The sequence below is a fragment of the Alexandromys fortis genome, unplaced genomic scaffold (assembly GCF_014885135.2).
Source record: "Alexandromys fortis isolate MF-2015 unplaced genomic scaffold, M_Fortis_MF-2015_v1.1 scaffold_1, whole genome shotgun sequence".
NCBI classification, from domain to species: domain Eukaryota; kingdom Metazoa; phylum Chordata; class Mammalia; order Rodentia; family Cricetidae; genus Alexandromys; species Alexandromys fortis.
Window position 1 is genome coordinate 11180753 of NW_026067927.1, and position 14350 is coordinate 11195102.

At 46.9% G+C, this 14350-nt stretch overlaps 1 protein-coding gene across 2 annotated transcripts in view; it reads left to right on the forward strand.

Moving 5' to 3' along the window:
• Nucleotides 1–14350, forward strand: part of Cdh5 (cadherin 5) — a 37368-nt gene that overhangs the window by 11349 nt on the left and 11669 nt on the right. For both annotated transcript variants that reach the window (XM_050144211.1, XM_050144212.1), the window contains exons 3-6: nucleotides 11014–11302; nucleotides 12039–12155; nucleotides 13460–13624; nucleotides 13983–14170. In XM_050144211.1, the coding sequence (XP_050000168.1) occupies nucleotides 11014–11302; nucleotides 12039–12155; nucleotides 13460–13624; nucleotides 13983–14170 (759 nt within the window). The remainder of the gene's footprint in view (nucleotides 1–11013; nucleotides 11303–12038; nucleotides 12156–13459; nucleotides 13625–13982; nucleotides 14171–14350) is intronic.

Genomic DNA, 14350 nt, shown 5'->3' on the forward strand with positions numbered 1-14350 from the left:
AGTGGTGATGGTGATCATGGAGAGGATGTCTTTCATAGCAACAATAATTGTGATGGTAATGTCAGTGATCATAAAGGAAGAGATAATAAAGATAGCGATGGTGAGACCGTAATGGTAATCGTCATGGTAATAGTGAAGGGGAAAGTGAGGGAATTCATGGTGCTGCTGGTGGTAATGGTGGTAGCAGGGATGGCGGTGGGTGGGTGAAGGTGGTGGTGGCTGTAATGACAGCTATCGTGTTTATAGTAAAAGGGAAGCTGAGGGAGGCTATGGTGGCAATGAGAGTTGTAATGGTGATGATGGCCATGATGACATCATACGGCGACCACAGCCGCCATAGTAAAGGGGAAAGTGAGGAAGTTAATGGTGGTAGGAATAGTGGTAATGATGGTGGCGGTGGTCATGGTAATAATGACCATGGTGGTGATAGAGGAGAAGAAGGGAATGGAAGTGGTGGCTGTGATGGCTATGATCTGAATGAGGAGGTGATAGAGTTTATGATTCAGATCCTCAGGAGTCTCCCAAAGGTCTGCTAAATTTGTTGTCAGCCTGTGGGGCTACAGGGAGTAGGGCCTAGTGGGAGGTCGGTAGCAGTATGCCCTCAAAGGTGATATTGGGGCTCCAATCCCCCACCGCACACACTCTGCTTCCCAGATGCCATGAGGTGAATAGACTGGCTCTACCGTGGGTTTTCCACCATGTTGTTCTCCCTTTCCACAGGCTAACACTAACGCTGCACTGCCTTTTGAAACGAAAGGTGTGCTCTTAGCTGTGAGCCTTCAGATTAGTGAATTAAAAATAAGCCAAATACTTTACAACGGGGTGATAGGAAAGAGGCCTTTAGGGCATCCCAGGAATCAGCAAGACACTGCCCACCTCAGGTCCAAAGACTAGCTTGAAAAGAGAGGCCCAGAGACCCTACAGATGTGGTGTAGGACTGACTATGAAATCATTTCCTTGGGATTGGGTAGCTCCTCTCACTGCCCCTACACCCCGTGTTTAACCCATTAGGCACTCAGAGGCCACTGTGATCATGATCTAAGATCATGATCTTATATCCTGTCTGTTTTTGGATCCAGAGTTGTGCCTGGGTATCACTCTCATTAGTTGGTGTGTAGGTATGCAGATGAAACAGTTGTGGAGTCAGAGAGACTTCTACAAAAGTTTCAAAGGAAAACCTGGAAAGTCAGATAGCGTGGTAGGTTTGGAGTCTGTGAAAACATCCCCCGAGAAAACGGTCTATGTATCTGGGAGAATGAAGGTGAATCTCTAACAGAGATTCCAAAATGTGAGATATGCCAGGAACGCAGAAGGAGAGCCAGGTCAAGGGAGAAGCCATAGAGGCTGCAAAGAGATAGACACAGGGGACAGACTGCCTAAGCCCTTCGGATCTCACATCATTACGCCTTGTACCCTAGATGCTAGAAATGAATCTATAAGATTCATTTTTTTTCCATGCTAGATTTCTATCATTCTTGAGTCCAGTTCTTCCCTTTTTTTCTTAGTTTATTTTATATGTTCTGTGATAAAATATCCTGGCAAAAGCAACGTCAGGGAGAAAAGGTTTATTCTGGCTCGCAGTTCAAGGATGCAGTCCATCATGGAGGGGAAGTCCAGGCAGCGGGAGGCTAAAGCAGCTGGTTATATCACATTCACCATCAAGAACTGAGCAGTGGATGCTTATTCCGCTCACTTTCTCTTCTGTATACAGTCCTGGACCTCTGCCCAGGGACTGTACCAGGCACAATGGGCGGGTAGTCCCCTATCAGTTAAAAACAAGAAAATCCCTCAAAGGCAAGTCCAAAGGCTCTCCTGACATGGGCAGTCCCTAACAAGTGAGTCCAGGGGTTTGTCTCATGAGGGATTGTGGATCCAAACAAGTTGGCAATAAATACATCACACTTTCTCCCCTGTGAGACAGGAATGTTTGTCCTGTACCAGTGTATCTTGGAGTATGTAGCGTGGCTTTTCTTTTACAAAGGCTCAGAAGCTTCCTTGAGTCTCAGAAGACACTCTTGTGAACACCGCAGGAACTGCAGCTGCTGCAGGGACTCTTGCAGTTGGGTTAAATCCGTAGTGTTTTGAGACAAACGTAAGCCCTGGGTAGTGAGGGCCAGAATTCAGGGCTGGCGAGATGATTCAGGAGATGAGGGTACTTCTATATAAGCCTGACAACTTGAGCTCAAAGGTGGCAGGAGAGAACACACACACACACACACACACATCTGCCCTTCCATACTGGCACACAAAATTTATTTGCTTGTTTTGTTTGCCCAGAAAGATGACTCAGTGGGCTATCAAGTCTGACCACCTGAACTCAGTCCCCAGAACCCATGGGGTAGAATGAGAGAAAGAAACAACTCTCACAATTGCTTCTGAGGTTGATGCATGGGCACACATGTGGTCTCTCTCTCTCTCTCTCTCTCTCTCTCTCTCTCTCTCTCTCTCACACACACACACACAATTAACTGATTAATTAAAACAGAGTGTTATAGTTTAAGGCCATGTGCTAATGGTTGTGACCCCAGTGAGGATGGTGAAATATTTCAGAGAGAAACCTAGGAGAAGAAAGTTAGGTCATTAGGGATATTCCTTATAAGGAGTTATAGGTACCCTGGCCCCTCTTCTCTCCCTTTTCTTCATAAATGTCATTGGTGAACCACTTCCCCAGCCACATACTTGTCCAGAATAGGCGCAGCGACTGCACGACCCCAGGTGGTGGCAGAGGTCATGGGTGGTACCACTGTGGCAGTTGCTATGACAACTGTATCACTTCCACATTTCTTTCTCCTTTTCTTCTTTTCCTTTATTCCTCTCTCATACAATACATCCTGACGACACCCTTCTCTCCCCACCCTCTCTTCCCCAGATCCACTACTCCTCCATTGCCCTTCCGAAAAGAGCAGGCCTCCCAGGGATATCAACCAAACATGGCATAACAAGACGCAATAAGACTGGGCACAAATCTTCATATCAAGGCTGGATAAGGGACAGTATGGGTCCCACAAGCAGGCAAATAGTCAGACACGCCTCCACTCCCACTGTTAGGAGCCCTACAAGAACACCAAGCTATACAAGTGCATCATGTACGCAGAGGGCCTAGTGCAGAGCCATGCAGGTTCCATGATTGCCGCGTCAGTCTCTGGGAGCCCCTGGGAGCCCCGCTTAGTAGATTCTGTGAACCTTGTTCTCCTGGTGTCCTCAACCCTCTGGCTTCTACAGTCCTTCCTCTCCATCTTCTGTGGGGTTCCCTGAGCTCTGCCTAGTATTTGGCTTTGGGTCTCTGTATTATATGCTCCCATCATTTGATGGATGATACTTCTCTGCTGTCTATCAGGCTAAGCCCTGAACTATGAGCATAACAGAATATCATTAGGAATCATTTCATTGACTTTTTATTCATTTTATTTTATTTTATATTTTGTCAGTCTTGTTTGATTTTACCCTATTGTCTCTGAGCCATCCAGCTTCCAGGCAGTGTGTCAGGCATGGGCTCCCTCTTGTGGCTTGGGCCTTTGACCAGTCATTGGTTGGCCACTCCCACAAGCTCGGGGCCACCATTGCCTCAGTGCATCTTGTAGGCAGGACAGGTTTGGGGTCATGGGTTTTGTGGCTGTGTGGGTGTTAACGTCCCCACTGGGAACCTAGCCTGGTTACAAAACATGGCCAGTTCAGGTTCCATATCCTTCATAACTAGGAGTCCTTGCTAGGGTCACCCTCATAGCCTCCAGGAGATTTCCACAGCCCTCTCTCACAGTACTCTCTTCCTCCATCCTTCCCTCCCCAACCTAATCCCTCCTGTTCCTATACTCACATGTATGGGTCCCCACACACTTGCCCCCAGTCCACGCACCAAATCTATTCTATTTCCCCTTCCCAGAGAGATCCAAGCATCCCCCATAGACCTCTCCTCTTTATCTAACTTCGCAGGGCTGGTGGATTGTAGTGTGATTATCCTTTCCTTAACACACCCCACGTGGAGAGGAAGGATTTACTCTGGCTCACAGAATAAGCAGGGATACAGTCCGTCACATCAGGGAAGGCATGCGGCTCAAGTGTGAGGAAGACGTCTACAATGTGTTCTCAAGTCAGGAAGCAGAAAAGGACAGGATGTAGGGACCCGCTGTAAAACCTCAAGGGCCATCCACTTCCTCCAGCAAGGAAATTCCTAAAGATTTTACAGTCTTCTAAAACAATGCTCAGCTGAGAAGTAAGAGTCCAAATCCATGAGCCTATGGGAGTCACATCATTTTCAAGCCGCACTATTAGTGACGGGAATGAGGAGAGATGAGAGTTGTCCTGTTTAATGTTCTATTGCTGTGAAGAGACACCATGACCACAGCAACGCTAATAAAAGAAACCATTTGATTGGGGCTTACCGTTTCCGCCACTATTGTCATGGCAGGAAGCACACAAGCAGACATGGTGCTGGAGAGATAGCTGAGAGTTCTACATCTGAGTCTGCAGGCAGCAGGAAGAGAGAGAGAGACAGAGAGAGAGAGAGAGAGAGAGAGAGAGAGAGAGAGAGAGAGAGAGAGAGAGAGAGAGAGAGGGAGAGACTGGGCGCAGCTTGACCATCTGAAACCCCAAAGACCACCCCAATGACATACATCCTACAACGAGGCCACAGCTACTCCAAGAATGCCACACTTCCTAAAGTTGCTCTAAGTAGTCAGATAGATGAGCTTCTTGGGGCTGTTCCTATTCAAACCCCCACAAGAGTGGAGGCCGTTACAGAGATGACAGCGGTCATGTTGATTCAGTGGTAGAGGTGGATGTGATGATTGGTAAAGGAGTAGGTGGTAGAGGTGGTGATTGTGGTAATGATGGTGATGCTGACAACAGTGAAGGAGATGAGGAAGGTGGTAATAGTGGTGTTTATGGAAACGTGGTGATAGTGATGGTGGTGGGTGGCCTGGATGAAGGAGAATAAAAAAGATGGTTGTGGTGAAGGGTGTATCTGTGGTATTAGCAGCAGTGAGCATGGCTCACTTTCTCTCACACTGTTCTCTGCAGAGTAGAAATCAGTAAGAACCCCGCCCTGTGCCAAGGCTGAGGAGATCAGCCTGTCCTGAGGGTTCAGAGCTAAGGGAACAAACAACTAAAAAGCTGCATTCAATGTTCCCACTTGAGAAATTGGGAAAGGTCTGAGCAGCTGTCGACAATGTCACACAGGTGACAATGCTGATCACCCAGGCCACGGTTTGCCAACCCTGGTCTTGGGCTTTGAGTCTCCTCAAAAAAACCTTTCCATCAATCATTGTTGTATAAACCTGTAATCCCAGCATTCAGGAGGCCAAAGCAGAAAGATCAAGGGTTCAAGACTAGCCTGAACTAGCCCCTATCATGAGGTGTTTGACCCAGGACTATCCTTTGGTGAGGCCAGTGTCAAGGCCTGTAACTTCACTGTCCCACACAAGCTCACCCTTCGAGAGCCTGAAGACAATCTAAATGATGACTCTTCTCATAATGTCAAATCGTCATAGGCATCAAACTCACCCACTTTGATTCAAACGATTGACCCTCAACGTGGGATTTCACATGCAATGAGATGTCAATGACGTAAGCATTTTAAGAGCTGTCTGTGAGAAGAAAGCTCTGACATAAAATCTCACCACGTCAACCTCTTTGAATCCACACACCAGCTCTGAGACGGACCAAACAAATGCTCTGGAGGGAGAATAAACACTCCACGTCCTAGACTGGGTGCTAGGAAAATAGCACTGGGCAAAAATGTGCTCACCACTCTCATGGATAGTAGGGCTGTACAAATATCTGCCCACAGACTAAATATGGCCCTCTGTCTGGTCCTATAAATAAAGTTTTATTGGAACACAGTCACATTAATTAATTTACTAATTGTCCATGGCTGCTTTCATGTTATAATGGCAGCATGGAGTAGCTGTGACCAAGACTATACAATCCAAAGAGCCAAAACTGTTTTCTCTCTGGCTTTTTACAGAACTCACTTACCACCCTCTATCTGGGTCTAGAGCAGGTCACTCTCTCCACTCTCTCTGTGCCTAAAGAACTTTCCTGCAATGGATTATAAAGATATATAAAATAGAAATACAAATCAAACATTTACTGATAAAAACTCATAAAGAAATTAATTTTTAGACAATTCTTTGGTATACATATAACTTTATGAAGTATTTAAAAATTGCGTAATAATATTGATGCTGAATATTTAATCCTCTAGTCCTAAAGCATGTTAGATTCAGTGTTTTTCATAACAGATCTGTGGTCTATTGTCTCCATATCTGTCTGTAACAGGGTCTCACTTTTAGCCCAGGCTGGCCTGGAACTCACTGTGTAGATCAGGATGGCCTCAACCTCACAGACATTTGCCTGCCTTTTATCTCTGGAGAGCTGGTGTTAAAGGCGTGAGCTACCCTGGCTCAATATTTTGATTCTATTATAGTCAGTGTAAGAGCGCTGCTTTGCATAAAAACATAGCACAAAAAGGCAGAAGTGTGTTTGGGACCATTTTGAAAATTCTGTTTTAATTCAAAGATAAAATTAAGTTAACTACTTTTTAACAAAACTCAAGCCAACAGTTCAAAAAGAAACTTTAAAACCAACGATTCTAACACAACCTAATTAAAATACACACTAATATGACTCTCACAAGCTGAGGAATAATGGTAGGAAAATGTTCATCTATTTTTCAAGGCCTGGTGGCACACACCCTTAATCCTAGTGCTCAGGAGGCAGAAGTAAGTGAATCTCTGTGAGTTCGGGGCAACCTGGTCTACATAATGAGGTCCAGGACAGCCAAGGCTTCACTTTGAGACCATGTCTCAAAGATAAAATAAAAATAATTTATTTTGTAAGGATATATACCCATATATAGAGATATGAAACTCCTATTTACACACATATATATAAATCATATCATATAAGGATATAAAGGTCTCCTTTTTAATCATTGTTTCTGTAAGAGCAAGAAACTTTGTCTCATTGTATAACTGTGGCCTATACAATTGCCTCAAATCTGAGCCACGTGCTCCAGATGTCATTCACTGTTGTTGTGTGACAGATGACATGCACAATGCACAATGCCCAGAGCACATGGAGTGCGCTGAGAACCAAGGAGGCAGTGAAATTCATGATGTAGCACAGGCAAGCGCTGCTAGAAAACCCATCACACACTGGACGGTGGATTACTCTTTGGTCATTGTGCCTCAAGAAGTCATTCAGTGTTGCCGGTTTTTCATACCTCCCACATTTAGGCATAAGACCTCACGGGAAGTTGAAGACCACGGTTTAAAAAAACTGAGATATAGAGAAACAGCAGCTATCAAACAGAGAACCCCATAAATGATGGGGATGGGGGTGTTCTGCCAAGAGAGAGACAGACCAAAGAGGACCTTTTGACGTGAGGCACAAGTCTGGACAGGGCACCACAATTGCCTCCGTGACTCCAGCTAAAGGAAATAGCTGGAGTCATATAGGAAGTATCTGCTAACGGCTCCACCCACAGCAGCTGACCGGGCACCTGGCTGGTCAGGCTTCCAAGAAGGGCTTTCTTCCCCCCGGATGATGTAAATACTGCCACCTGACCAGAAGGAAAGACGCACGCACGTCGAGAAATTACACAGCGAGCCCTGTGTCATTGAGGGAAATGCCGTAACCCAATTATGACTTTCCCAATGGGATAACTGGCCATGAATCACCCTCCAAGGAGTATGGCGAGTGCTGAGCGGAGTCGGAAGGATGACTCAGGGAAGGCTATCGGAAGGTGGAGGCCAATGCCAAACAGCACAAGGCTTGGGGACATGGGGTGACTGATGGTCTGTGTCTTGTGATGACGGAACCGACTTGGTACCCAGCACAGGGATAGAGGAGCAGAGGAACCACGTGTGATCCCCACCCTCATTAAGACAAGAGTCTGTAGGAGACACAAACACAGGACCCCGAGGGTCCTCCTGTGACTCTGAAGACACAATCTGAAGGAAGTGTGTGTTTATGGAGGTCAGAGTCGGGAGCTTTGGTTTGTAAACCTCGATGAACAATGGAAGCCGGCTGGGAGCAGCCTGCCAGGGCAGGGCAGCCACTGGCATTGTTCCATCCAAACACAATGATATTAGAAAAGGGGGAGGAGCAAAATCCACAACCCCAGTTCAGCGGTGAGAAAAAGAGAAATTCAAATGGAAGGGTGTCCATTGAGACACCTGACGGGCGCGCCCCCAAACTGTCAAGGTCATCGAAAACAATAAAATTCTCAGAGACGGTTACAACCAAAATAAGCTCTGGAAACATGGTAACAAAATGCTATGTGGTGTCCTGAAAGGCATCTTGGGGAGGCTGGGGGCAGGGAGGAGAGTGATGGACAGACATAGATATTAGATAAAAACAAGGGGATGTGTATAAACTATCTATGTTAATCGATAATGCTTCTTCTGTTTTGGCTCCCTTTGTAACAGGGGCCACGCTAATGTAAGATGCGGTACTGAGAAGAAGGGGAGCAGGTGCCCCGGAACTCAGGGTACTGGTGTCTCATTTTCTTTAAGAAGAGTTGTAAAACTCATGTTTGTTTAAACAAAATGGGTCAAGGATGGGGGAGCAGGCTATAATTCCACTGCTCCGGAGACAGAGACAAGAAGATGGAGAGGTCAATGTCAGCCTGGGTTATATGGCCAGGAATATGGGAGGGAGGAAAGGGGGGAAGGAGAGAAGGAGGGAGGGGAAGAGAAGGAAGGAAGGAAGGAAGGAAGGAAGGAAGGAAGGAAGGAAGGAAGGAAGGAAGGAAGGGAGGGAGGGAAAGAAAGGTAAAGGAGTAAAATATAGAATGGAGAAAAATCTGCACTGTTCCAGTCCTTTTCCAAGTTGATTTGCTTCTACTCTGCTCTTTCACGAAGATCCACAGGTTCCCATGAAGACCAGTGTCTCAGCTTAGCCTGGGCCCTGCCCGAGGTGTCAAACTGTCCCCCTCCTTCTTCCCCTACTGTCCCCACATGCCACAGGTTACAGAGCTGGAACATGGCTTTTCACCCCTGTCTAGCTGTTCATTATCTGTCCTGCTCGTTGGGCCCACCTGGCCCCTGCACGCCTCCTTCCCTGCCCCAGGATCTCTGCTAGTCCTCGCTGCTGCCGGCCTCCCTCCTCCAGTGCCTGCTGGAGGGAAGGGGTCATTCCTCTGTGCCTCTACTCTTTCACCTTCCAGGACCTTCTCTGGGCTCCACCATCTGGCTTCACGGCCTTCCACCCAGCTGTCCCCGCTGCACTAAGTGCTCCAATTATGGAACAACTGCTGAGCCCTAGAGCTCATGGGATTGGTCCTTTCTGGAATCTCCTTCTCCCCGGAGGCTAACGTTCTTGACCTCCTGGCCACTCTCCATTCTCCTCCCTCCTTAACAGATCTTTACTGGACACCTGCACACAAAGGCCTTGCTCCATCTGTCCCCCAAGCGCTGCCCCTCCTAAGATGTCAGTCCCCCACTGTAAGCCCCAGTTCTGAGAGCCTGTGAGATCTATATCCTCTCTCCTCATATCCTCTAGTTGTAAAACTGGACTACCCAGCACTGGAACTCTCTAATATCTTTTGACTTGTGGGTTTATCATTCACAGTCACTGTTGTTCACTTCAGTACTGTCCAGAGCAAGGGGCTGGGCATACATTGGCTTCCCTTAAGTTACTAATAGCATGTGTTATCCAGAAAACTGGCTCAGCGGTCTCAGAGCACAGGACACCCTGAGTTAAACAAAGCTCACCGGGATTCTGTTCTGCAGATTAGACACTGTAAATCGCCAAGAATAGAGTATTTCACACATCATATTCCAGAAGCAAATTTCCTGGGACCAATGCTTGCCGTGTTGATAAATGTCTGACAACTGGCTTCGCGGGAAAAGCACAGATGTGTAGAACTCACCAATTTCTGTAGCATAAATACTCAGCCTTCCAGCTGATGATGTGCACCGCTGCAGGCAGAGTTAGTGCAAGAGGCACAAGGCCATTCGCCATTTAGTATCACCCCGTGCTCACACAGAAGTCACAGGAACCTCAAGGAAGTGGTTACATGTAGTAACATAGTTAGAAACACGAATTCTGAGTATCTGCATTCTTTGCTTCTAATGTGTCTTCACTAGTTACATTTCTGTTGCTGTCACAAAAGCAACTTCTGGAATGGAGGACTTCCCTGGGCTCACGGTTTGAAGGTACAGCCCATCATGGCAAGGGGTGGGGACAGCAGCAGCACCCACAGTCAGGAAGCAGAGATGGATGCAGCTGCTTCATTTACTGTTACCTTCTTATACAGTTTAGTAGCCTAGTCCATAGGGTGATGGCACCCACATTCATGTGGACCTTCCTATTTCTGTTAACGCGCTCTGGAAAAGCCATAGCAGACACATGTCACCTAGGTTGACAAACCATTCATAACAATGATTTATTTTGTTGTATGTTCAGATAATTCGATTGTTAATATGGTCACATTTAATAGCCAGATCGCAGATATCCCCCAATCCTAGCCAAGTCTTCAAAGCCATATTGATATCAGCCAGCTCCACTATTTCACTGGCATGTATCCCGTTTTTGCATGGGACAACAAAAGAGGCCAAGGTTTCTGGCACTCATTTCCAAATGGTTGGCTCTACTCATTAGTGCAAATCAACCTTAGAAATTCAATTAGCTCCATCTTACAGACGAGGCAGTCACAATCCTTGTCATCTAAGGGGCAATGAAAACCTTTATTCTCCAGTAGCAAGGGCCTTGCTGGACTCCAGACATCATCCTAGGCATTGTGCACAGCTAAGAAATGCTAAACACTGCTTGCCATAACCTAGTGAAGAAGAGCTCACTGGTGACCAGTCAGAAGTTGTCTAAAACCTCATTGTCACAGTTAGAATCCCTACTCAGCACTACGCACATGTGTGCACATACATGCACGCATGCATACAGACATCCCCACATGCATGCACACACACACAGACATCCATAATCACGTGTGCGCACACAAGTGCAGGCAGCTATGCTTCCCATTCCCAGCTCCTGTTGTCTGCTCTTTCCCAGATCAAGTCCAGCGTGAACCGTAAGAATGCCAAGTATGTGCTCCAGGGAAAGTATGCCGGCACGATCTTCCGGGTCGACGCCGACACAGGAGATGTGTTTGCCTTTGAGAGATTAGACCGGGAAAAGAAGGTTGAGTACTTCCTTACCGCCCTCATCGTGGACAAGGAGACCAACGTCAACCTGGAGCAACCTTCCAACTTCACCGTCAAGGTTCATGACGTAAACGACAACTGGCCTGTGTTTGAACACCAGGTATTCAACGCGTCTGTGCCCGAGATGTCGGCTGTGGGTATGTATGTACCTAGTCTGCCCTCTCTCTCCTGCTCCCCTCAAATCAGCCACCTCACTGCTCAGGGTCAGGCTCCAGCAAGTTCAAGGACGTGGTGTGATACCATGGTGCCTCTTTACAGGATTTCAAAACTTGTCCCTAAAGGTTAACCTCTGACCTAGTCCCACACTAAACCTTGTCCCTAGTCACAGATGGGTTCTGATCCTCGTAATGTGTTAAGCACTGACATTTCTTATAGTCTGGGCCCTGACCCTGACTCCAGAGGGTGTCATCACACTCTGGCTTATAGACTAGCCTGTATTCATCCTGTCTCCAGAAGGAATAGGAAAACTGCTGCCAGACTTTTTTGAAGGAACCCTAGAACTCTAAAGGATGAGAAATGTGATCCCCACCCATCTGGAGGCTTTCCAATACCATTTTCAGTCCCTCAATCTCTCACCTTCGGAAGAGGCAAAATCATCCAGAACCCTCCTAAGTTTCTCTCTCAAACCCAAACATCCTCCACTCTTCCTTTCTCCCACAAGGTACAAACTACCTGTTCTCTTTGCAGCCTTCGCGGCTGATCTGGCTAGGCCTACCATTGCTGCCGCTTCACCCTTATGATGGCCTCTCTGGCACAAAGCAACTTTTCTTCCCTTAACCTGGGTGGTAGGAACAGCAGAATCCCATCCACTCCCACTAGGGAGTGCGGTGAGGGCCACCTGTGAGCAGACACACCAGAACTCTCTCTCCACAGGGACCTCTGTCATCCGTGTGGCAGCAGTAGACGCAGACGACCCCACTGTGGCCGGCCACGCCACTGTCATGTACCAAATCGTAAACGGAAATGAGCACTTCGCCATTGATAATTCTGGTCTGTATGACTAACCCTCTTGGGAGGGTACCCAGTGGAGGGATTTGGGGGCGTGAAGCAGGTGTCACCAGACATTGGTCCAGGGAAGGAATACCTAATACACACAAAGACATATTGGGACAGGTTAGGGAAGGAAGCAGACAGCTGCCCAAGGCATGCACTCAAGTCCAGAAAGAAAATCAGGGTCTTTTCACCCAAGAGAAGACCAGTACTCAACAAAAAAATGCTGGTTGGAAGGTCTTTGTACATGTTCAGGAACATTAGATTCGAACCCTACATGGCTACTCAGCTCTACAGTCCTTGACCAAGTTAACTCATATCCATAAGCCTCACTTCCTTTGTCCAGAAAATAGGAATGCACCTAGTCCTTTGTGCCGTAGCTGTGAAATTTGAATTCGATTATGCACAGACACAGACACACCACATAGGTTTGTGTGTGTGTGTGTGTGTGCCTTGTTAAGAGAAAAACTTTAGACCAATTAAATTTTATCAAGTTTAATTTTGCAAAGAACAGTTCACAAATTGGGACACCCCAGAAGCCAAACAAGTTCAGAGAAACCCCAGGGCTGCCACATTGTTGGGTGGTATTTATAGTGTAGGAAAGAAAAAAAAAAAACACCCTGCAGTCTAGAAACAGCTCAGTTGGGTACAGCTGGGGTGTCTGCCTTATTTGAACAGTTTTGAACAGGTGGCTGCCTATGATTAACTAAAGCACAGCCACTGTGATTGGCCCAGCACACGCCTAAGTTAGGAGTTTGGTGTATTTACACCCTGCTAGGTTGCCGTTCTTCACAGAACGGTTCAAGTCTGCAAAGTACAGAAGGTTTCTCAGGCCAAATTAGGTTCAGTTTAACACATTTGGAAAACTTCAAGTATTGAGTCTTGGAAGCAAGAAAGAAGGCCAGTTAGTCAAGCTAGGCACACTGTCTTCCAGAAGACGAGCAAAGACACACTGCAACCAAGATAGATGTCACTAAACCATCACAAGTTCTCTTGGCACTAAAATTTGTAGCCACTTCTGTATATGTCAAGACAGACATCATTAATCAAGTACAGCACTCTCAGTATGAAACCATGGCAAGACAGACATCACTAATCCATCAAGGCATGCTCACTCTGAACCTGGAACTGGCCTTATGGTATTTCTCAACATAAGGCTCTCTCTGGCTAAGAACAACGTTGGACCATACATTTGGCCAACTTTTAGTCACACAGGGCAAGGTATGGAGGTAGTGGGCTATCGTCCTGAGGTTTTCAATCTCAGATATACTGTGGAGTCACCTGTTGGGACAATTTTTTTTCAGGACTTATTTTCACAAAGGATAAAAACTTGGACAGAGAGACAATGGCTGAGTACAAGATCGTGGTGGAGGCTCGAGATGCCCAGGGCCTTCGGGGAGAGTCAGGCACAACCACTGTGCTGATCACACTGGAAGACATCAATGACAACTTCCCCATCTTTACTCAGTGTAAGCCCCTCCCATCGAGCCTTAGTAGACAGGGGCTGGGACAATCTGGACGTGATTTGGGGGCTCTCAAAAAAGTACCCCAAATCTCTCTACATCTCCCCATGTCCCAGGGTGCTTCTGAAGCCAAACTATGGAGACCCAACTCCATCCTTAATCTGTGTGCCTGTGTGTGTGCCTCTGTGTGTGTGTCTGTGTTTGTGTGTGTGCCTGTGTGTGTGTGTGTGTGTGTGTGTGTGTGTGTGTGTGTGTGTGTGTATCTGTGTGTGCCTGTGTGAGTCTATGGTCTACATCTGTGATAATATGAAGGGACAATTATCTTATCCATCATTAACTCTTTGTGGTTCTCTATGCATATCAGCCTCATACACATTTATGGTGCCTGAAGACATCCGTGTGGGCAACCCCTTGGGCTTTCTGTCTGTCGAGGACCCAGATGAGCCTCAGAACCGGATGACCAAGTACAGCATCATGCAGGGCGAGTACAGGGACACCTTCACCATCGAGACAGACCCCAACCGCAATGAGGGTATCATCAAGCCCACAAAGGTACGTAGATCTGCAGTACTGAACCCCTTCACGGACTGTGGAGTTTACAGCATCCAAAGGACACACTCGGGGACTGCTTCTGAGCCATAGGCCATTTAATGAGAACATTCCTGTGCAGCTCAGAGCTGGCCATGTGCTCATAGAGACCGATTCACCATCTCAGGCTGAGTTCTTCCAGAC